This window comes from Zingiber officinale, chromosome 7B (assembly GCF_018446385.1).
Source record: "Zingiber officinale cultivar Zhangliang chromosome 7B, Zo_v1.1, whole genome shotgun sequence".
In the NCBI taxonomy this organism is placed as follows: domain Eukaryota; kingdom Viridiplantae; phylum Streptophyta; class Magnoliopsida; order Zingiberales; family Zingiberaceae; genus Zingiber; species Zingiber officinale.
Window position 1 is genome coordinate 117,395,284 of NC_055999.1, and position 21,092 is coordinate 117,416,375.

Genomic DNA, 21,092 nt, shown 5'->3' on the forward strand with positions numbered 1-21,092 from the left:
TCATAAGACTTGATGCATGTCTTCGTGCTTCATCTTGTTCAAAAATCTGGACATAGAAAGTAGTGTAGAGTTATTAGTTGCCAAATCTGAAGGGATTCCATCTCGTCCAGACTCCAAATAGAGTGCAACCACGTCAAAAGACCACGAACTCATTATCTTCCTTGTAAGTAGCCTCAATCGTCCTTCTTCTAGATTCAAAAGGAAAGTTGGTAGCTTTATTTTCTTCTCATAACAACTCTAAGGGGAACATAGCCATGTTGGATGGTACGAGATTATTGTGTTACTGGATGCTACTTCATCAGACGCCCCAGGTTGAAAAGAACTCGTCCTCGAGTTCAAAATAATGTCTTCAACATCCATAGTCTCCCTTTTCTTCGCATTATCTTCCGAGACACCACAAACTACATCCTCAAATAAGACCAAAATCTCATGATCATCACCATAGAGTACCTCGTCAACTTCATCATCAAATATTGGTTCGCCTAGTGCTTCGATCTCGTCTTTGTCGTAAATTAGATCACCAAATAATTTGATCTTTTCATTGTCTTCGCTGCCTCTTGCGATCGGGAGAGTAGGATTGATCGTACTCGATGTTGTCGATGTTCGCATCCTCATAGCTGTCTTCGTCGCCGTGAGAGGAAGGGGGGCGTAGAGGTACTGGGGAGTTGGTGTTCTCTCGAAGTTGTAGGTGGTGGGGTGGTTGAACCCGTATTTCTTGAAACCAAACTTGTGCTTGGATAACTCTTCTCGATTGGAAATTAGAGATTTTTCAAAAGGGGAATAAAGGAACTTACAATATTTACGTTCTCGTGTTGCTAGACGTTGAGATAACTTTGTTACTTGTCTCTATAGATACTGAATCTCGTCTTGGGTGCTACAACCACAATGTGAGGCTTCCTCAGCCGAAACCTGCCTTTCACGATCATGACCACGTCCACGACGACCCTCCATAGGATCTTAATGAGCTATGATACTAATTGATGCCGAGCAAAATATAAATTATTATGGTACGTGAACTTACAGAGGGATTAAGAAAAAAACAAGAGAAAAATAACGAAATAAGAAGTAGCTCAAGATAGGTTTTAAAAAAAAAACTTCTTGAGAAAATAAGAGCAGAAAATAAAGAACAAAAGAGATGTAGTCGTAACGTGGCTTAAGCGAAACTAATTGATTCAATATAAAAATAGCTTGTCCCTAAACATCATCTAAGCATAGGTTATATAGCTCTCAAAATCCTCAAAAATATCTAAATAAAAAATATCCAACTAGATTTATTTCCTAAAATTTAGGATAAATTAACTATCAAGACTCGGTTCTAACAAAAAATAATGAAACATGTTTGTTTAATTTCTTACGAAAACAATTAAACAAATGTGTCTTTTATATATATATATATATATATATATATATATATATATATATATATATATATATATATATATATTTCTGTTTGATAGATTTGTTTAAACTTGATAAAATATAAATTTGATCTTGATAGGAAAAAAAAGAAAGAAAATACTTGTGGTAAAGGAGGTTGCATTCTCTTGAGCTAGCAGACGCTCTAAGTTAATTGGAGTAATTAGCAAGATGCATGCATGCGTTTTTTCTACCACCTCAACTGCATTATTCGCATTGACTTCTTGGTCTGCTCGTCAATGTCGTTGGTGTCTCATAACCGGCAGGACAGAGCATCACAATTTCCATCATCACCCAAATTTCCACACAACGAGATGATTACAGCACTACTTGCTGATGCATGAATTAATGACAATTTTTAGAGAGAGAGAGACAACTGAATTATTGGAATAATGGGCGATCGAGGGAAATAGACTCTTCACCAGACACAGACGCAGTCTTCAACATAACTAGCCATTGCTTCTGCAGAATGAAAATCCACCAAAGACTATGTTGCCTTGCCATTGCCTTTGCCGTGAGCTACGCACCTCAGCTAGCTGCATCATTCGTCATTGACTTGGTCTGCTCGTCAAAGTTGTTGGCGTCTCATGATCAGCATGTTAAAGCATCAATCGCAATTTCCATGACTCTAATTTCCACAGAAGAAGACGACAAATCTATTGACCACTTCTTGAGTCATAATTAGGATGAGGCAGAATAAGTGATATGGTTCATGTAAGTCATTATGTATGGAAGACTTGTGATCTTGCAGTCTTGAGACGACTCTAAATATTTATTAGCAAGAACTCTAGTTTTCTAATTAAGTGTCGATGTCGAATGAAGGCATATATCGTATGGTAGAATTTCAACATCGGACAGTGAGTGATTTAATGTAAAGTGTAGAAGAATTTGAAGTCGTCCAGAGTGAAAGACGAGCACTCTTAGTCGTCGATTTCTCCTCCACCACTCCATCCCTTCCTCCTTCACCGTGCCCCTCTCGATCGGTCAATATATCATTGTTGCCACTCACATCTCCCTTCGTCGTCAACTCGTCACACATATTTTCCCTCATCCTTGGCGGCCTCCCCCAGCCATTCCCTTCCCTTGTCGGAGGAAATTTGACTACATCAATCCAACAAGTAGCTTGCCCATAAATTGACAACTTGAAATGATGAGACATTGATATGGTATTGCTTGCGGGTCACAACTTACTAATTGCGACACCCTTTTTGATATGGTAGACATATTTATGGCGGTGTGAGTTCCCTTCTTGCTCTCTGTCATATCATTTTATTGCATGTGAATCACCCCCAATTTGCGTAATATTACTTCTCCACAAAACTCAAGCATGCTATATTAATTGTTTTAATTAAATCCTTCAATCTATTCTTCAGATTTGTTTCTCAATTAGAATCTTTTTGTTGCTTGAAGGTTATGAATATCTTGCCTTTGGGATTTAAAAATTAAACGCAAACTTTCCTAGAGTAGTCTCACCAATAAATATTAATTGTATTGTAGCCCGCCCTCTACAAATTCATTTTTGTTAATGCGGTGAGTTTGCTAAGCAGAAAGTTTTGTTTTGCCGCCATGGTTTTCAAATTATCTTGTCAGCTTATAAAATATATTTCACATTTATTTCTTTAATACAACTTTTTTTTTCTACTTTGGTCAGATACATTAATTTAGTATTCTTTTTAAAATTTCCCATGAACTTAGATTGTAGTATATTTGTCCTTCTTTCTGCCGTCTCCTCAGCTGCATTAAATGTGGCGTCTCATGAGCGTCAGGAAAAAGCATCGCAATTTCCATCACCCAACCCAAATTTCCACACAAGAAAACGATCGTTCGATCTATGGACCACTTGCTATAATAATATATAGATGAATATATATATGGGGAGTGCATAGTTCTTAGCTGAAAGGTCCAGGGATTGATTCCCGGGGTGTCATTGTCTGGGGTTAACGTCTCCGTCATGTACTTTCCACCTGTGTACCTATATTTATCTCCCTCTATATCCATGGGACCGGCTCTAGAAGGGCCGTTGATGTGACGACTTCACATTTTTATATAGATGAATATTATATTGCCAATTTCCACAGAAGTAGCTAGAGCACGATGACTGATTCTTGCAATAATGATTAATGGCGGAGGGAAATAGACTCTTCATTTCATTCTTCAATATATATATAAATGGCCATTGCCTTCCTGCAAAATTAATAAGAATAGAATCCACCAATTAAATTAAAGAGTATGGCAACGGCCTGGAGAAGCACACTCTGTTTCCGTGAGCCATGGCCACTACTGCACCACCCCCACTGCTACAGCTGCTACTATCTTCGTCTTGTCTTGCTCATCAGCCTGGCTTTCTTTCTTATGGAGGTAGCTGGAGTAGAAGGGAGAGTGAGCAGCAAGGGATGCTTGCAGAGGGAGAGGGATGCTCTCTTGCTTTACAAAGCCGCCATCAAAGATCCTTCCGACCGCTTGTCTTCTTGGCATGCCCAAGTAGACTGCTGCGCTTGGAATGGCGTGGTCTGCCACAACAGAACAGGCAGAGTACGAGTGGCCGAGCTCAACCTTCAAAATCCAAATGCCTACCAAGACGATAATTTGAGGGAGACGGCTTTGAAGGGTGAGCTGCTGAATCCTTCATTATTCTCTTTAACTCATTTGCACACCTTAAATCTAAGTTTCAATGACTTTGAGGGCTTCCAAATTCCTCCTCTCGTTGGTTCTCTTCACAAACTCAGGTATCTTGATCTTTACCGGTCCAACTTTGGTGGAACCATTCCCCCTCATCTTGGAAACTTAACTAATCTTCGTCATCTTCATCTCAGCTCATATTTTAATTCTGCCAAAGTTGTTGTCCACAACCTAGACTGGCTCTCCGGCCTTTCTTCTAATTTGATTTATTTGGGCATGTCCTTTTTGGATCTCAGCGCTGCCTCCCATAATTGGATATCAGCAGTCAACATGCTACCTTCCCTACAACAATTATATTTATATGATTGTAAAATTAATAATATCCCTCTTTCTCTTAGTTTCCATCTCAACCTCAGTACTTCACTTGTGGATCTTAATCTTGGTTCCAACAACTTCAACTCTTCTTTTCCTAACTGGTTCGGGAATCTCACCAGCCTCTCCTCTCTTTATCTTGAGAACTCTGGAATTCAAGGGACACTGCCTACCGAAATTGGCAACTTAGTTGGCCTCACACATCTTGTTCTTTCTTCGAATTTGCTCTCTGGTCCTTTACCTGATGTGATTATGAATCTATCAAGCTTATCTACACTATGGCTTTATAATTGTTCACTAAGTGGTCCAATCCCTAGTGAGTTAGGAAATATGACAAAGCTAAATAATATTTATCTTCCATATAATTCACTTTCTGGACCAATACCAATTGAGATTTGGAAGCTAGTCAACCTAAATGAGCTTCTTCTCTCTTCTAATTTGTTGGAGGGTGAAATTACTGAGTTCCACCATTCTAATCTTACTTTTCTAGATCTCTCCTATAACAAAATTAGTGGTACTTTGCCACCAGCGTCCTTACAGAATATGACTAAACTAAAATTCTTAAGTCTCCGTTCAAATCGACTTGAAGGTTTAATTCCCCGCTTACCACCCAACCTAAATTTTCTAGATCTATCCAATAATACCTTTTCGGGACCACTACCACCAGCCTTATTAACATCCAATGTCTGCAATTCTTATAAACTTAAGGACCTCGACATATTGAATAACCAAATATACGGCGAAATTCCTCTATGTTGGCAAAAGAATTCACTTCTTGAATATATTAATTTGGGAAACAATATGCTCTCTGGAGAAATTCCAAGCTCTTTTGGAAACTTAATGAGACTTGAGTTCTTACACTTGAATAACAATAATCTAAAAGGGCATCTCCCATCGTCACTACAAAATTGCACTTGCATATTAGTTGTTGATCTTGGTAACAATAGATTCTCTGGAAATATACCTATATGGATTAGTCAAAGTTGGCATTACTTGCGCATTCTTCAACTACAGTCAAATATGTTTAATGGCAATATTGATCCACAACTTGGGTATTTAAGAGATCTACAAATTATCGATCTTTCAAATAATAAATTGTCTGGACCCATACCAAGTTCTTTTGGAAATTTCTACCCGATGATTTCAACATCAACACCATCACCTTATCCCTTTGAAGAAAGAGTACAACTCATGGATGGATTTTTTATATTAAATGAAGTCATTACTTTGGCTACAAAAGGATACCAACTTACCTTTTCATCTATTCTTTATCTTGTGAAGAGTATAGACCTTTCAAATAATGAATTAACAGGTGAGATTCCGGAAGAATTAGGATATCGTGTTGGACTCCACACTTTGAATTTATCAAGAAACTACTTCAAAGACAAGATACCAAATAGCATTGGCAGAATGAGTGCATTGGAAACTTTGGATTTATCCTTCAATAATTTATCAGGGGTTATTCCTCAAAGCTTATCACAACTAAATGCTTTAAGCCATTTGAATTTATCTTATAATAACTTATCCGGAAACATTCCCTCCGGGAATCAACTTCAAACATTGAATGATGCATCCATTTATATTGGTAATCCTTATCTCTGTGGAACCTTAGTAAACAAGAGTTACTTTCATGGGAACAACACCAATGCGACAAGCGAGGAGCATGCAATGTTATCATCAATCTTATCAATCATTCTCAGTAGCACACTTGGATATTTTATTGGATTGTGGAGTGTGTTTGTCCTCCTACTATTCAAGAAAAAATGGAGGTACTTTTATGTTAAAAAGGTCGATGAAATTTATGATATAGTTTATGTGACAATTAAGATAAGATTGGATCGAATATTGAATGTTTAGTTTTTTTTTTAGAAAGAATAAAGTTTATGATGAATGTATCAATAAGTAGTTTTCATATGAGAATTGTGTGTGTTTCATTGTAAGCATGGTACTTTTAGGAACCATATTCTTGTGATATTTTGCAAATGATTATGATTGTGCTTTTAGTGTAATCTATGACACAAAGAATGCATTTATTTTGTTTTCATTTTATGAAAATTATTATAATCCTCTACGCAATGCAATAATGTTGAATGCATACCTAATAGTAGATGAAAATGAGATTGGCGCTCACTTGGCTACCAGGATTTATAAACTCTAATACTTAAGCTTGGAGGTTTAGAGTTCGAATCCTGGGGGAGGCAAAAATCCACTGCCAGGAGTGGAAAGTCCTAGTGAGTAACGGCACGGCCAAAGGGTCGTCGGTCGACGACATTAGAGGTCGCCAAATGGACCGACGACATAAGGGCCGACGGTCGACGACATGAGAGGTCGTCAAATGGGCCGACGACATAAGGGCCGGGTCGTTACATTTCATTTTATGAAAATTATTATAATCCTCTACGCAATGCAATAATGTTGAATGCATACCTAATAGTAGATGAAAATGAGATTGAAAATTACTCATGCAAGTATTGAATCATTTGTAGTAAGTGTGATTAAGATTATGATGGTTTACTTGAACTTGTATCAATCGTTTCGCAGTAGTTGATAGATTTATTAATTATTTTTTCAACTTAACAAACTTTAAATTGATAAATTTTAAAATTAAAATAGATTATCCATTCGATAGTTACAACTAAAATAAGTTTTAAATATATTTTAAAAAATTAAAATGATAAATCCACACTCGAAGCTATAACTTTTAATACTTTAAGTTGATCTAAAACATAGAGTCCTTGTCTACAACCTGTCCCAATTAGCCTTTGAGATTGTAGATCCTGAACATAACAATTAGATGAAGAAAAAAAGACTAAGTATTCAGACTCACATAATTGACTAACAAAAATAAGATTTAAAGTAAAACTCCGAATATAATAAATATCAGTAAGAGATAAACAAGATATAATAATTGAGCTGACGCCTACTAATGACATAGCTAGAAGTGCCATCAGTAGTCACAATAGATATAGATGAACGAAGAGAAAAAGAAATAAAATATGATAAATTAGATGACATATGATGGGAGGCACCAGAATCCAAAATCTAGAAAGATGAAAATATACCTGAAATACCGAACGATGACAAACCTATATGAGAGGAAGCTAACATGACAGAGAGCTATGAAGCAAGGAACTATTGAAACTACTGTAACATATTGCATATACTGATCAAATTTTCATGAAGCATCTGCACAACCAGGCATGATGATAGAAAGAATAATGCTCAGAATAACCAAACTGTAAGGATACACATCTATACGATCCGTAAAAACTGGTGTCAGGATGACCCATGGGCATATAAAGAATTCGAGACAGAAAAGGATGCCAAACATAGAAATCGGCAGCATAGGGCGTCGGTGTTGAAATCAGTAGAAAAGGATGTCAATGCCAAAATCGGTAACACAGGGCGTCGAAATCGAAATCAATAGAAATGAGCATCAGCACCGAAATCGCCAGCATAAGATGTCGGTATCGAAATCAACAGAGAAGATCATCGGCACCAAAATCAACAGAAAAGAGCGTTGACGTGAAAATTGACAGCACAGGGTGTTGGCACCGAAATTAGCAGTAAAAGATGTCGCGCCTAAATCGATAGCAGCAATAAGAGACGACATCGACAATAGGAAGCAATAACAAGGGGCGGCAAAAAAAAAATAGATTAAAGAAGGAGAACCGCTTTGATACCATGTAGAAATTAAGAAAAGAAAAAAATTGGTCATATTATTGAATTCAAAATTGATCCATAGAAATACAAAGTATAAGGTTTTATATAGTTCAGTTAAGAAATTCTAAACTCTAAATATAAAAGAGAAAAAGATCAAATTATCTTAAAAATTATAAACAAATAAATATATATTGATGGAGGGAAAAAGGAGGATGAGGTAGGAGGTGTTTAGAGAGAAAGGAGAGAACAAACTATACTTTAAGTTGCAATTGAAACTCACAAATTGAATTCTCTGCCATTACAAGCACCCTCATGGGGTTTTTATACTAACTTAACATTGGTTGAAGAAGTTTACTAAAATACGCAATAGTATTTCAAGAGACCAATTTTAAGGTCCTTTATTGCCCTTGAAATTGATGGCATTTATTACTTTGTCAACTTGTCTTGCCTACTACACTTGTCTTCAAATTGCATTTGTCTTCATGCAACGTTCCTTAGTGTCGTGAGACAATTAACTTTGGACTGTAGCATTTGATGTCAACTGCAACAATCTCCTCCTTGACATCAGAGTTGCAAGTTATTCCAAGCCTTTCTCTAATCTTTTCAAACCTTTCTCGTGGCATCAGTTTCGTCAGAACATCAGCCACCATTTCTTCTATTGAAATGTGTTTCATATGGGTTTGTCACTCCTCCATTTCCTTCAAATAATAAAATTTTATCTTCATGTGTTTGGTTCTATTGTGAAAAATTGGATTCTGGCTCATGGCTATGGCAGACTTGTTGTCGCACAGGATTGTTGTTGCTACTTCTTGATCGTGATTCAAGTTGCTCAGCATCTTCCTGAGCCATATAGCTTGATCAGTTGCTCCTGTTGCAGCAACATACTCAACCTCGGCAGTGGACTGTGCCACTACTTCTTGCTTCTTAGAGTTCCAAGTGATCATCCCCGATCCAAAACTGAAGCAATGCCCTGAGGTGTTCTTCATGTCTTCTTTTGAGCCGCCCCAGTCACTGTCTGAATACCCGTACAACACTACCTGCTCATTCTCCATGGACTTACGATACAGAATTCCATGGGTTATGGTACTCTTCAAACACCTCAAGATTCTCTTTGCTGCTACCATATGTCCACGTAACGGATTGGTCATATATTTGGATAGGTAGCTTGTTGCAAACATGATATCCGGTCGACTATGTGCTAAGTATAATAGGCTATCGATCGGACTTCGAAACTTTATTGTGTCTGGCAAACTCATTTTTTTTACCATTATTAGTTCGGTCATAAACCATAGAAGTGGGCATTGACTTACATTTCTTCATGTTATGCACCCTTAGAACCTGCATAAGATATTTTTGTTGATGTAAAAAAATACCATTGGCTTATCTTTGGATCTCCAGGCCAAAAAAATAAGTCAACTCTCCAAGCTTGTTCATCTCAAACTTCTCCTCCATAGCAGCTTGAAAATCTTTTATTCTTGGCAGCTCCCACTGATCAGAATATCATCAACATATATAGAGACTGATTATTTGTTCACCTTTTTTTTTGATGTAGAGAGTTGCTTCATTCCAACTCCTCCTGAATTCTTGCGAGATCAAATAGTCGTCGATCTTTGCATACCAAGTTCTCGGCGCTTGTTTTAAGTCATACAATGCTTTCTTCAGCTTATACACCTTCTTCTCCTCACCTTCTTTGTAGAATCCTTCTGGCTACTCTACATATATATCTCTTCTTGGAGGTCGTCGTTCAAGAAAGCGGACTTCACATCCATTTGATAGATTTTCCAAGAATGGTGAGCAGACAAAGCTAAGATAAGACGTATGGTATCATACCTAGCCATCGGTGCAAAGGTTTCGAAATAGTCTATTCCTTCCTTTTGAGCATAGCCTTTGACAACCAACCTAGCTTTATACTTGTTCAAGCTTCCAACTGGATTGAGCTTTAGCTTGTATATCCACTTCACGCCTATAACCTTCCTATTGCTTGGTCTATCCACTAGACTCCAGGTTCTGTTCTTCTCTATTATCTCAAGCTCTTGTTTCATTGCTTGTTCCCATTCAGGAATCCCGTATGCCTCTTCAAAGCAAGATGTCTCTTCAACAGCTACATTACATCTTTCATAGATGTCCGAGAGGCTTCGGGTTCCTTTTATCGAGATGTTATCTTCGTCTTCCTCCAAAATTAATTCGGGTTGGTTGACTTCCTCATCTTCTTCATATTGCATGACATTCAACACTGGCGTTATAGCATGGATAATTTTCTTGTCCTCCAAATTCCATATGGAATGCTCATCCACCTTGACATCTCTTGCCACAATAATCTTCTAGTTTTCAATGTTGTAGAGTCTATAGTCTTTGGAATGTAGGCTATAACCAATAAAGATGCAGATGTCTGCTCTACTATCTAACTTGTCCCTTCTTATCTCTGGAACCCAAGCATAACATGGACTTCCGAAGATTTTGAGATGCGCCACTTGTGGATTCTTATCAAACCAAGCTTCGTATGACGTCTTCCCTTCCACAGCTTTAGACTTTGTTCGGCTCTGCAAATAGATAGCAGTGTTTACTGCTTCTGCCCACAAAAACTTTGGTAAGGACTTCTCGTGTAGCATGCATCTTGCCATGCCTAGAATAGTCCTATTCTTCTGTTCACTCACTCCATTTTGTTGAGGAGTGTAAGGAACGGTTAGCTGGTGATGAATTCCAGCTTCTCTCAACATGTCTCTGAACTGTCGTGTGGTAAATTCTCCATGGTTGTCACTTCTGAAAGTAACAATTTTCCTCTTCATTTTAGTCTCCACCATTTCCTTGAAGTTCTTGAAATGGCTAAATACTTCCAACTTGGACTTCATGAAATAAACCCAAGTGTACCTGTTGAAATCATCGATAAATATTACAAAATACCGACTCCCATTTAACGAAGGTATATTCAGAGGACCAAACACATCGCTGTGTATCAGTTGGAGCTTCTCCTTAACTCTCCACACTTGCCCAAGTCCGAATGGTTGTCTATGAAATTTGCCGAGTTGACAGATTTCACAAATTCCATTCGTCTCTTTAAACTTCGGCATACCTTTCACCAGTTCTCTTCTTGACAGGCTAGCTAGCGACTGATAATTGCAATGTCCTAGCCTTTTATGCCATAGCTCTCTTTCATCGGTGCTTACTGTTGGTGCAGTTAGCACTAACGATTTAACCCAGATTTTGATGAATGACAAATCAGGTTAAGTTAGTCTGTTGTTGTCTGACACTTTGATAAAGTGCGCAGGAGAAGTCCAGACAGGTCGACGGGCCGACCAGATGTCTGGCACGAAGTCCAGCTAGGTCGACGGGCTGACCGGATAGCTGGCGAGAAGTCCAAGCGGGTCGACGGGCTGACCGGACGCTTGGCGAGAAGTCCAGCTAGGTCGACGGGCTGACCGGATAGCTGGCGAGAAGTCCAAGCGGGTCGACGGGCTGACCAGACGCTTGGCGAGAAGTCCAGCTAGGTCGACGGGCGGAAGTCCAGACGGGTCGAAGGGCTGACCGGCGTCTGGCGGTAAGTAAGGTAAGTCACCGGAGGAGAGTGATCGCGAGGACGCGTTCCCGGGAAGGGAACATTAGGCGTCGATCCGGCTTAGATCCATTTCGGATATCTAAGTCGAGATCGTGACTAGATTCCGGTCTCGGAAAGACGGAATCTAAGTCATACTTTGCTTATCTATAAAACTGTGCTAACAATCTTTGCTGCAGGGTACATTTTGCCTCGGACTAACCTTTTCTTGCAGGAGAAGGACTTTCTGGAGAAGAGGGGTCCGGGCGCCCGGAGGGGATCCGGGCGCCCGGAGGCAAGTTTTATCCCCAGGACGACGTTGACACTTGGAGCATGCTGGTTGGGAGTGTTACGTCACATTCCAGGCGCCCGGAGCAGCATATAAAAGAAGCCCCAGGCAGGAGCTTCAAGACATCTGCTTTCTGAGAACTCTGAGTTCAATCACTCTGCTACTCTGCGCTCCAACGACGTTCACAAAGCTCCGACGACTCACTCCGGTTTTCTTTTAATTCATTAGTTGTCGGTATAGCTTTGTTTTTCTTTCATTAGCAATATTTGTACGTAAATTGTAATTATCCGAATTGCTAGTGAATTGCCCAACGAAAGTACTCAAGGAGTACGGGCCTTCGAGTAGGAGTCGTCACAGGCTCCGAACGAAGTAAAAATCAACCGTGTTCATCTCTTTACTTCCTTACTTTTCCGCTGCGTTTTAACTCGAGATTTTCGAATCGATATTCACCCCCCCCCTCTATCGAATTCAACGGTCTTACAAGTGGTATCAGAGCGAGGTTCCGCTCTGATTTGGTGCAACCACCAAACAGATTGGGGGTAAAATTTTTTTTTTTAAAAAAAAAACGGATATTATTATCTTTTTGGAAGATTTTTTTGCATTTAATTGGTGCAACACCAACTTAGAGTTTCTGTTTCTCCCGCACTGCTAATCCAAGACGAAGTCTTGGGATATTTTTCCAGTTAATTTCGTGTGTGTAGGTTATAATGTCTCAACAAGAAGGCTTCAGCACAGTACGTCCTCCTCTATTCAACGGGGATGACTTTTCGTACTGGAAGAGGAGAATGGAGGTCTACATGAAGACAGACTACGACCAATGGATGAGCGTCACAAGGGCTTACAAAATTCCAGTAGACAACTCCGGGAACATACTAGACCCTGAAGACTGGACAAATGATGTGAAGAAAAAGGCATCAATTGAAAACAAAGCCATCAATACACTACACTGCGGACTAACACGAGAAGAACTGAACCGGGTCGGACCGCATCAAAACGCTAAGGAGCTTTGGGATAAATTGATCGAGCTGCACGAAGGAACAAGCGACGCGAAGGTAACAAAGAGAGATTTGCTGTTAAATAGAATTTTTAATATAAAAATGCAGGAAGGAGAAACGGCAAGTCAGCTCCACGCGAGGGTCAAAGATATCCTCAACGGTCTCCACGCGATAGGCCACCAAATGGAGAACCGAGACTTAATCAGGTACGCGTTAAATGCTTTTCCGCGAAACAATTTGTGGGCATCAATCGTAGATGCCTACAAAATTTCAAAAAAATTATCTAAATTAAAATTGGACGAACTCTTTTGTGAATTAGAACTTCATGAGCAAACTAACGCCGGGGTCGAGAAAGGTGTAGCTTTATTTGCAGGTTCCTCTAAAGAAAAGAAGAACAAGCCCGAATCCGAAGAAGATTCCGATCAAGACTCTGAAGACGAAGAACACCTGGTGAACCTGGTAAGGAAAATGTTCACCAGGAAAAAGAGAAGCTTCAGCAAACAGGATCTTCAGAAGATCAGTTCGCCAGCCGACTCAAGAAATGTCACATGTTTCGGATGTAACAAAAAGGGGCACTACAAGAACGAATGCCCAAGATTGAAACTTGACAAACCAAAGTCAACAAAGAAGAAAGCCCCAACAAAAAGGGGCACTACAAGCAACATGGGACGATTCCTCCTCAGACGAATCGGAAGGAGAAAAGCACCAAAGTCACCTCGCGCTGATGGCTCGCGAAGCTGAAACGGAAGACGAATCAGAGGAATCGGAAGACGGGTTCGAACCCGAATCGAGCCACGAGTCCGTACTCGTTTCCGAAAGTTCCAAAGAGGTATACCTAAACTTAAATCGTAAATTCTTTAGAATTATCTCGTGTTTGAATAAAAAATTAGTTAAATTGGAAAATAAAAATAAATCGCTTCTTGAGGAAAATCAAAACCTCAAGGAACAATTAAAAAATTCGAATCCAACTCAAGATCGAACACTTGAGGAGGAGAATTTATCATTAAAAAATGAACTTAATAAGTTAAAGGAAATGTTGGAAAAATTCACAACAAGATCTAAAAATTTAGATTTAATTCTAAATAACCAAAAGGCATGCTATAATAAAACCGGACTTGGATATAAGTCAAACTCAAACAAAACCTTTAAATCATTATTAACCCAACACAAAGCAACTAAACAAGCTTGGGTTCCGAAAGCGTGCTTAACCACGCAAGTAGGACTTAATCAATTCTATATACCTAAAGATAAAATACATTATATAAACTTGAATAAATCAGATCAAAAACTAAAATATAAATCTAAATTAAAATCAAAATTCAAAACTCAACAAAATTTAGATTATCACCAAGTTGATTATAACTATAAAAAGAATCAATACAAGCCTAAAATTAAAACTTAAATTAATGGCCAATAATTCAGGGGGAGGCTCCAGAATAGCTGGCACCTCCAAAACTAACTTACCCGACAGGGTAACTCAAAACTAACAAACCCGTCAGGGCAATTAGAATTAGAGACCAAGTTTAACTTGAATCATGGTATTGGTGAAATTTTTGGATGATAGTACGTTAGGGAAATTTGGGCATCGCATGTCTAGAAAGATATGGTTTCGATCTGGTGCATTTGGCCAAGTGGAACTGACCGAAGCTACCCTTAAATGAATCCTAACCAGTTAGACCAAGATTTAGTACTAAGTTCCGTGGATAGGACTATTCGGAAAACCTCGAAAGGTTGGTTACTCCTAATGATGTCCTTGTGACTCACCAAGCTTAGAAGTTTATCCGAAGAATGCCTATTTGTGGAAACCAAAGCTAAGTCTGAATCTAACACAAGTTAAACCAAAAGTCTGTAATCAAACCAATTTCATCTCACAAAATCATAGGATTCCCTGATTGATAATATAGTTCGGGTGAGATGAATAAGGCTTTAAAAATTAATTTCAAAATTTTAATTTTAACTTAAAAATTAATTTTAATTTTAACTTAAAAATTAATTTCAAAATTTTAATTTTAACTTAAAAAATTAATTTTAATTTTAATTTAAAAAATTAATTTCAAAATTTTAATTTTAACTTAAAAATTAATTTTAAATTTTAACTTAAAAAATAATTTCAAAATTTTAATTTTAATTTAAAAATTAATTTCAAAATTTTAATTTTAACTTAAAAAATAATTTCAAAATTTTAATTTTAATTTAAAAATTAATTTCAAAATTTTAATTTTAACTTAAAAATTAATTTCAAAATTTTTAAAATTTAATTTCAAAATTTTAATTTTAACTTAAAAATTAATTTCAAAATTTAAATTTTAATTTCAAAATTTTAATTTTAACTTAAAAATTAATTTTAAAATTTTAATTTTAATTTCAAAATTTTAATTTTAACTTAAAAATTAATTTCAAAATTTTAATTTTAATTTCAAAATTTTAATTTTAATTTCAAAATTTTAATTTTAACTTAAAAATTAACTTCAAAATTTTAAACTTAAATTAATTTCAAAATTAAGATTTTTTTAAAATAATGATTGATTAAAAATTGATAAACTAAGACTAACATAAAAATCCTACTTGTTGTAGGAAACCAAATGGATTTTGGACAGTGGTTGCTCCAAACATATGACTGGAGATCACACCAAGTTCACTCAATTAACCTACAAAAGCCTAGGAACAGTTGCCTTTGGAAACAACGGTAAACTCAAGGTAATTGGTATAGGTAATATTGAATTAAAAATAGATTTCATAATTACAAATGTTCTACTTGTTGAAAATTTTAAATACAATCTTCTGAGCATAAGTCAATTATGTGACACTAGGTATAAGGTAAAATTTCTATCCACAGAATGTTTGTTTAAACATCTAGATAATCCAACTATAAGCCTAAAAGGCTTTAGAAAAGACAATATTTATGCCATTAACTTAACCACTTCTTCAGTCAAATGTTATTTAACACAAAAAGAAGAAACCTGGTTATGACATAGAAGAATGTCACACACACATTTCAGAAACATAAGTAAATTAAATGGTCTAGTTAGAGGCTTACCAAAATTACCTAACTTAGATTTAACGATATGTAATGCTTGTCAACAAGGCAAACAAACAAAATCTACCCACAAACCAATTAATGAATCCCAAACCAACTCAGTCCTAGAACTTTTACACTTAGACCTATTTGACTCCCATGGAGTTAAATCAATAAATGGAAGTCTATACTGTTTAGTTATAATAGATGACTATTCTAGGTTCACTTGGGTCAAATTCTTAAAAAAATAAAGATGAAACCTTTGAAATTTTTACAAATTTCTGCAAACAAATTGAAAATGAAAAAGGCATAAAAATTAAAAGAATCAGAAGTGATAATGGAGGAGAATTTAAAAATCATAATTTTGATAAATTTTGCCTTGAAAATGGCTACCATCATGAATTCTCTTGCCCTAAAACTCCCCAACAAAATGGAATTGTAGAAAGGAAAAATAGAACTTTACTTGAAGCATCTAGAACTATGCTAAACGAATACAACTTACCTAAATATTTTTGGGCAGAAGCTGTTAGTACAGCCTGCTATGTACAAAACCGAACAACACTAAACAAAAAACACAATAAAACATTTTTTGAAATATTTTACAACAAACAACCTAATATAAAACACTTTAAGGTATTTGGTTGCCCAGCCTTTATCCTAAATACTAGAGAACACTTAGGCAAATTCACTTCCAAAATAGAAAATGGAATTTTTTTAGGATACTCTCTGAATAGCAGAGGCTACAGAATTTATAATAAAGTTACCTTAAGAATTGAGGAAACCACCAATGTAAAATTCAAAGAATCCAATCAAAACCTAGAACAAGCCCAACCTCAACCAGTTGACCCTGTTCATGAACATATCAATTCTGAAGGAACAAACCAAACCCAAAATCATGAAGAAGAAGAACAACTACAAGAAAGTCAACCTTCTAGAACCATAAGAGTCAACCCAAACCATCCTACTGATCAAATAATTGGTGACCCAGACCTTAGGGTCCAAACTAGGTCATCTTTCAGAAACCTAAGTCAAATCTCGTTAATCTCAAATATTGAACCCAAAACTGTAGCTGAATCCCTGCTTGACCCAGACTGGGTCATAGCTATGCAAGAAGAATTAGCTCAATTTGAGCGCAATGAAGTTTGGGACCTAGTACCTCCTAACGATAAGAAAATAATAGAAACCAAATGGGTATTTAGAAACAAGTTAAGTGAAACTGGAGAAATTACTAGAAACAAGGCCAGGTTAGTTGCCAAAGGGTTCAGTCAAGTTGAAGGACTTGACTATGATGAAACTTATGCCCCGGTAGCTAGACTAGAGTCCATTAGAATGTTACTAAGCTATGCAGCCCATAAAGGATTCAAACTATACCAAATGGATGTCAAGTCTGCCTTTCTTAATGGATTAATAAAAGAAGAAGTTTATGTAGGTCAGCCACCTGGTTTTGAAAGCCTAGAACACCCTGATTATGTCTACAAATTAAAAAAGGCATTATATGGACTTAAACAGGCACCTAGGGCATGGTATGAAAGACTAACCTCTTACTTAATCTCTAAAGGGTTCAACCAAGGTCAAGTTGACCCAACACTATTTGTGAAATCAATAAAAGAAGATATTTTTATAGCTCAAATCTATGTAGATGATATCATCTGTGGTTCGACAAACTCAGAATTTTTAAACGAATTTACAAACCTAATGGAACACGAATTCGAAATGAGTCTGGTAGGAAAATTAACTTATTTTCTAGGGTTACAAGTCAAACAAACAAATGAGGGAAATTATATTTATCAACAAAAATATACTAAGGAGTTACTTAGAAAATTTGGAATGGAAAATGCTAAAGAAATAAAAACACCTATGGCCGTAAACACAATCCTAGATGATGATCCTAATGGGAAATCTGTAGACTTAAAACATTATCGGAGCGCAATAGGTAGTCTACTTTACTTAACTGCAAGCCGACCTGACATTTTATTTGCAGTTAGTATGTGTGCTCGATACCAAACCTGTGCTAAAGAATCTCATTTGACTCAAGTCAAAAGAATCTTTAGATACCTCAAGGGAACCACAAATGTAGGAATTTGGTATCCTAGGACCAACAACTTTGAATTAATAGGATATTCTGACTCAGATTATGCCGGATGCAAATTAGACCGCAAAAGCACAAGTGGTGGATGCCAACTACTTGGCCCATCCCTTGTCAGCTGGTTTAGTAGAAAGCAACACTGTGTTGCACTATCTACAACTGAGTCAGAATACATAGCTATAGGCGAATGTGTTGCACAGTTATTATGGATGATGCATACTCTAAAAGATTTCAACTTAAATATCACAAATGTAAAAGTATTAATTGACAATATAAGTTCAATTAACTTAACCAAGAATCCTGTGCATCATTCAAGAACCAAACATATTGAAATTAGGCACCACTTCATCAGGGATCATGTTACTAAAGGTGATATTGAACTCAAGTACATTGAGTCTAAATCAAATTTAGCTGACATTTTTACAAAACCACTCCCTGAAAGTGAATTTAGCAACTTACGACGACAATTAGGGATGTGCTCAATAGACTAGGAAATTTCAAAAATACTCTCAAAAATGGTTTCATCAAATTATAGGTTAAACTTGTCTGTTTTCAAAACTTTCCATTTTTAGATTTTCAAAAACAGTTTTGGCCTTAGATTAGTTTTTGAATCCTTAGAAAGCATGTACCCATAGGATTAGTTTTGAGCATCTCACCAACACCTTAGGTTTACCTTGCTTGTGTTTGAAAAACATAGAAAGGGGTGAGATGCATAGGTCAACTGTCTGGACTTAAGATGCTTATATCAGTGCATCGGCATAAGTCTGGACGTTAAATACAACTCAGATATTAATCAGATTAATCTCATCAGTCAAATCAAACACTGACTGCTTATAATCAACTTAATCTGACTAACCAAGTGAAAACTGCTATTTTCTGATAGTTAGTTAGTAACTGATTGGTTAGACAGCTATGTAAATTTGAGTATCAAATTCAAGAGGATTAACTAAAGCGTTTTTTTTAATTTCTTTTGAAAATTCTACTCCAATTACTTTGAAAATCTTATATTAAAAATTCTTAGCAAATATTTTCAAAAGCCTTATCTTAAATATCAGGTTCAGGGGGAGAAATTAATTAAAAGTTTGGAAGTTTAAAAATCCCACCTAATTTTTAAAATTGATTTTCAATTAAAAATTATTACATCTAAATTTAGTCAGTTTTGTAACATATGCTTGAAAATTAAAACTTTCCAAACTTAGCAAATTTATTTTGACTAAAATTTTACTTGCTTTTGAAAAATTAAAAATGTTGCTTTGTTTTGAAAATATCAAAATTGAAAACTAAATTCAACTTAGTGTTTGAAAATTAGAATTTACCTTTTAAAAAGTAAATGCTACTTAAAATCTAATTTGAAAAACCTGATTTGAAAAACTTTACACTTTTGAAATGTTAAACTTGATTAACTTTAAACTTAATTTGGGCTTAAAGATTACACTTTTATCAGTATCTTTGAATTTTGAATCAAACGTAGATATTTTCCAAAATAAGCTGTTTCTTAAATTAATAACTTTCTACAGTAACTCCACACTATGCTTGTTTCCTCTTGCTTATTTTTTTGATGAATGCCAAAGGGGGAGAATTAGGAGGTTAAGTTAGCTAAACCAGAATTGAAAATACAAACTAACTTAAAAACCCTTTAAATGCTTGCTTTTTCTTGCATATGTTTTCACTAACTTAACCAGGTTGTCATTCCATCAAAAAGGGGGAGATTGTTGGTGCGGTTAGCACTAACGATTTAACCCAGGTTTTGATGAATGACAAATCAGGTTAAGTTAGTCTGTTGTTGTCTGACACTTTGATAAAGTGCGCAGGAGAAGTCCAGACAGGTCGACGGGCCGACCAGATGTCTGGCACGAAGTCCAGCTAGGTCGACGGGCTGACCGGATAGCTGGCGAGAAGTCCAAGCGGGTCGACGGGCTGACCGGACGCTTGGCGAGAAGTCCAGCTAGGTCGACGGGCTGACCGGATAGCTGGCGAGAAGTCCAAGCAGGTCGACGGGCTGACCGGACGCTTGGCGAGAAGTCCAGCTAGGTCGACGGGCTGACCGGATAGCTGGCGAGAAGTCCAGACGGGTCGAAGGGCTGACCGGACGTCTGGCAGGTAAGTAAGGTAAGTCACTGGAGGGGAGTGACTGCGAGGACGCGTTCCCGGGAAGGGAACATTAGGCGTCGATCCGGCTTAGATCCATTTCGGATATCTAAGTCGAGATCGTGACTAGATTCCGGTCTCGGAAAGACGGAATCTAAGTCATACTTTGCTTATCTATAAAACTGTGCTAACAATCTTTGCTGCAGGGTACATTTTGCCTCGGACTAACCTTTTCTTGCAGGAGAAGGACTTTCTGGAGAAGAGGGGTCCAGGCGCCCGGAAGGGATCCGGGCGCCCGGAGGCAAGTTTTATCCCCAGGACGACGTTGACACTTGGAGCATGCTGGTTGGGAGTGTTACGTCACATTCCAGGCGCCCGGAAGGGATCCAGGCGCCCGGAGCAGCATATAAAAGAAGCCCCAGGCAGGAGCTTCAAGACATCTGCTTTCTGAGAACTCTGAGTTCAATCACTCTGCTACTCTGCGCTCCAACGACGTTCACAAAGCTCCGACGACTCACTCCGGTTTTCTTTTAATTCATTAGTTGTCGGTATAGCTTTGTTTTTCTTTCATTAGCAATATTTGTACGTAAATTGTAATTATCCGAATTGCTAGTGAATTGCCCAACGAAAGTACTCAAGGAGTACGGGCCTTCGAGTAGGAGTCGTCACAGGCTCCGAACGAAGTAAAAATCAACCGTGTTCATCTCTTTACTTCCTTACTTTTCCGCTGCGTTTTAACTCGAGATTTTCGAATCGATATTCACCCCCTCTATCGAATTCAACGGTCTTACACTTACATCATTTGCCAGAACTTCTCCCCAATTTATAGGAAAGCTCCTATCCATCATCTTTACAATAGCAATTAAGTTCTTTTGAGCATCTCTAATTTCACACTTCTTATCAAAGAAATGAACATCATAATCATCTTCTAGCAATTGTCCAATGCTTATTAGACCTTGATGCAAATCAGGAACATAAAGCGTAGTGAATTTGGTTTTTGTACCTGAAAGTGTTGGTAC

The 21,092-nt window shown here is 37.2% G+C and overlaps 1 protein-coding gene across 1 annotated transcript; it reads left to right on the top strand.

The window, feature by feature from the left end:
- The first annotated feature begins 3,645 nt into the window (after positions 1–3,645).
- On the top strand, positions 3,646–6,264 carry LOC122004732 (LRR receptor-like serine/threonine-protein kinase GSO2). The gene has a single exon (XM_042559573.1). It carries the CDS (start codon positions 3,646–3,648, stop codon positions 6,262–6,264), a length of 2,619 nt encoding a protein of 872 aa, XP_042415507.1.
- Positions 6,265–21,092: the final 14,828 nt, after the last annotated feature.

What these genes read in the sequence shown, in the direction of transcription:
- LOC122004732 (XM_042559573.1), top strand. Translation starts at nt 3,646, where the DNA reads ATGGCAACGGCCTGGAGAAGCACACTCTGTTTCCGTGAGCCATGGCCA.